General features: G+C 64.4%; 1 protein-coding gene across 1 annotated transcript; it reads left to right on the top strand.

Moving 5' to 3' along the window:
- The first annotated feature begins 186 nt into the window (after positions 1 to 186).
- On the top strand, positions 187 to 2,415 carry LOC110582902 (hepatocyte growth factor activator-like). The gene is made up of 4 exons (XM_021692940.1): positions 187 to 353; positions 712 to 852; positions 939 to 1,087; positions 2,146 to 2,415. Exons 1-4 carry the CDS (start codon positions 317 to 319, stop codon positions 2,326 to 2,328), a joined length of 510 nt encoding a protein of 169 aa, XP_021548615.1. The 5' UTR covers positions 187 to 316; the 3' UTR covers positions 2,329 to 2,415.
- Positions 2,416 to 2,522: the final 107 nt, after the last annotated feature.

Raw genomic sequence — 2,522 nt, 5'->3', positions numbered from 1 at the left:
TGGCGGGGCCAGAGGGGAGGGCCTGAGGGGAGGGGCCTGTGCCGAGGGGCCCGAGGGGGCGGGGCCCGAGGGGAGGGGCCTGTGGGGAGAGCCTGAGGGGCGGGGCCGAGGGGGGGGGACCGGGGGGGGGGGGGGGGCCTGGGGGGGGGGGGCCCGAGGGGCGGGGCCTGTGGGGAGGGCCTGGGTTGTGCTGCCACCGGCCGCCTTGCACAGCCCCCGCAGGGAGGATGTCTTAGTGGTCCTAGGCCAACACTTCTTCAACCAAACAACGGACGTAACACAGACGTTTGGCATCGAGAAGTATATCCCGTACCCCATGTACTCAGTGTTCAACCCCAGTGACCATGACCTGGGTAAGGCTTGGGACACGTTGGGGTGCGACTGGGCCAGGGATGTGTGTGCGCCTTGCACACCCCAGGCCAGACCCCGGAGCGAGGCAGGGGCGAGGCGCCAGGCCGACCTGGGGAGAGGGGAAGGGAGGGATGGGGCGGGAAAGGAGAGAGAGGGGGTAAGGGAGAGGGGGAGGGGAGGGCAGCAAGGAAACCTGGTATGGCAGAGCGGCCTTGGCCTGGTGGGAGGAAGACCCGGCTGGCTAGCCTTGCTGAGCCCGGGCCGGCCCTCCTGCCCGCCCGGGTCTCCCAGGCCACAGCCCCTCTGCCCCTGCATGGACCCCCATGCCCCAGGCTGACCTCTGGTCTCTCTCTTGGCCAGTGTTGATCCGGCTGAAGAAGAGGGGGGACCGCTGTGCCGTCCGCTCCCAGTTCGTCCAGCCTATCTGCCTGCCTGAGCCCAGCAGCCCCTTCCCCGCTGGACACAAGTGCCAGATTGCGGGCTGGGGCCACCAGGACGAGAGTGAGTGGGGGTGGGGGCACCGTGCCCAGGGGAGCCGTGGCCAGCCGCAGGGAGCCTCGCCCAGCCTGAGAGCACCCTGTCCACAGACGGCAGTGGCTACTCCAGCTCCCTGCGGGAGGCGCTGGTCCCTCTGGTCGCAGACCACAAGTGCAGCAGCCCGGAGGTGTACGGGGCTGACATCAGCCCCAGCATGCTGTGTGCCGGCTACTTCGACTGCAAGTCCGACGCCTGCCAGGTGAGCCGGGGCTGCGCCCCAAATCCCAAGACTGCCTGCTGCCCCCGGGGGAGGGGAGCTCAGAGCTGAGAGGGACCGTGCCCTGCAGAGCCAGCGGGGAGCCAGGACAGAGAGGACCCCCGGGATGGGCACCCACCTCTTCCGGAGGCCGGCCTGGCCACTGCACAAAGCCCTCCCAGCAGGGGAGACCGAGGCCTAGGGACGTGTGGGTCTCAAAGCCTGGACACGTCCAGCCAAGGGTGGGGCTGTCACGTGACACCAAAGCCCAAAGCCCTTTACAGCTAGAGTTCTTCCAAGTGGGTTCAGTCGAGCAGCCAATCCCAAGAGCTAGCGTTCATTAGGGGTCCACAAGCACCATCTTGTTTAGGCTGCAGGTCAATCCTGAGATGGAGGAGCTGCTTTACTTCCCATTTTATAGGTGGGGAAACTGAGGCCCGGAGAGGTCCCATCACTCTTCCCAGGTCACACAACTCAGAAGTGGCAAGGGGGGTTTGACAACTGGACCACATGAATACAGCAAGCACTTTTGGGGGAAGTCAAGGCTGGCTTTCTGGAGGAGGGGGCATTTGCACTTGTTTTGAGGGGTGAATAGGAGTTTGCCGGGGGGCTATTATTTCAAGTGGGGAGATCAGCCCAGAACACAGGGACCACCTGGTCCACATAGGGTGTGTGCTGGTGGGTGGGTTGGGGAGCCAGATTGAGGAGCACGTTCCTGGTCACGGAGTTGAGAGGAATCCATGGCAGAGCTTTAGGAACTGGAATGACTGGTCAGACGCTGTCACAGCAGCCTGGGAATGAGGAGACTTAGTGTCCGGGGGCCGGGGGAAGGTGGGATAGCTCCTTTACTTGGAAGTACCTTTGTTATCTGTCCCCCAGGCTGTCAGGAAGTCTGCGTTGGGAGCTCCTGGGGAGTCCTCACCAAAGGGGACATCTGAGACCCTTTGGGGACATCTTTGGAGTTGGGGTGAGGGAGGCGGAGCAGGAGTGGGTGGTGGGGGGTTTTGCAACTGCTGAGGAGCTGAGCCAGCGCCTGGCTCTGACCAGCAGCCCTGCCGTAGGGTGACTCGGGCGGGCCCTTGGCCTGTGAGAAGAACGGCGTGGCCTACCTGTATGGCATCATCAGTTGGGGCGACGGCTGTGGGAGGCTTAATAAACCTGGTGTCTACACGCGTGTGGCCAAGTACGTGGACTGGATCAAAGACCGGATATGGCCCCCTAAGCGGCCTGCAGATCCCTCCTGAGACAGCCCCCACCTCTGGGTTGGGCATCCTGCCTCCCCACGGTTCCCAGACTCATAACAATAAAGATGCTTCCAAGAACCCCGCCCACACCGCCCGTGCCTCTCAGCCTTCCCCGGGGCCAGGAGCCCAGCCCACATTTATAGGTGGTGTGGTGTCGGCCCAGGGGAAGGGGGGCGGGGGGGGAAGGGGCGGCG

Source organism: Neomonachus schauinslandi, unplaced genomic scaffold (genome assembly GCF_002201575.2).
Source record: "Neomonachus schauinslandi unplaced genomic scaffold, ASM220157v2 HiC_scaffold_4451, whole genome shotgun sequence".
NCBI classification, from domain to species: domain Eukaryota; kingdom Metazoa; phylum Chordata; class Mammalia; order Carnivora; family Phocidae; genus Neomonachus; species Neomonachus schauinslandi.
The sequence above is the reverse complement of the archived record's forward strand: the minus strand, read 5'-3'. Positions and strand labels throughout refer to the sequence as shown.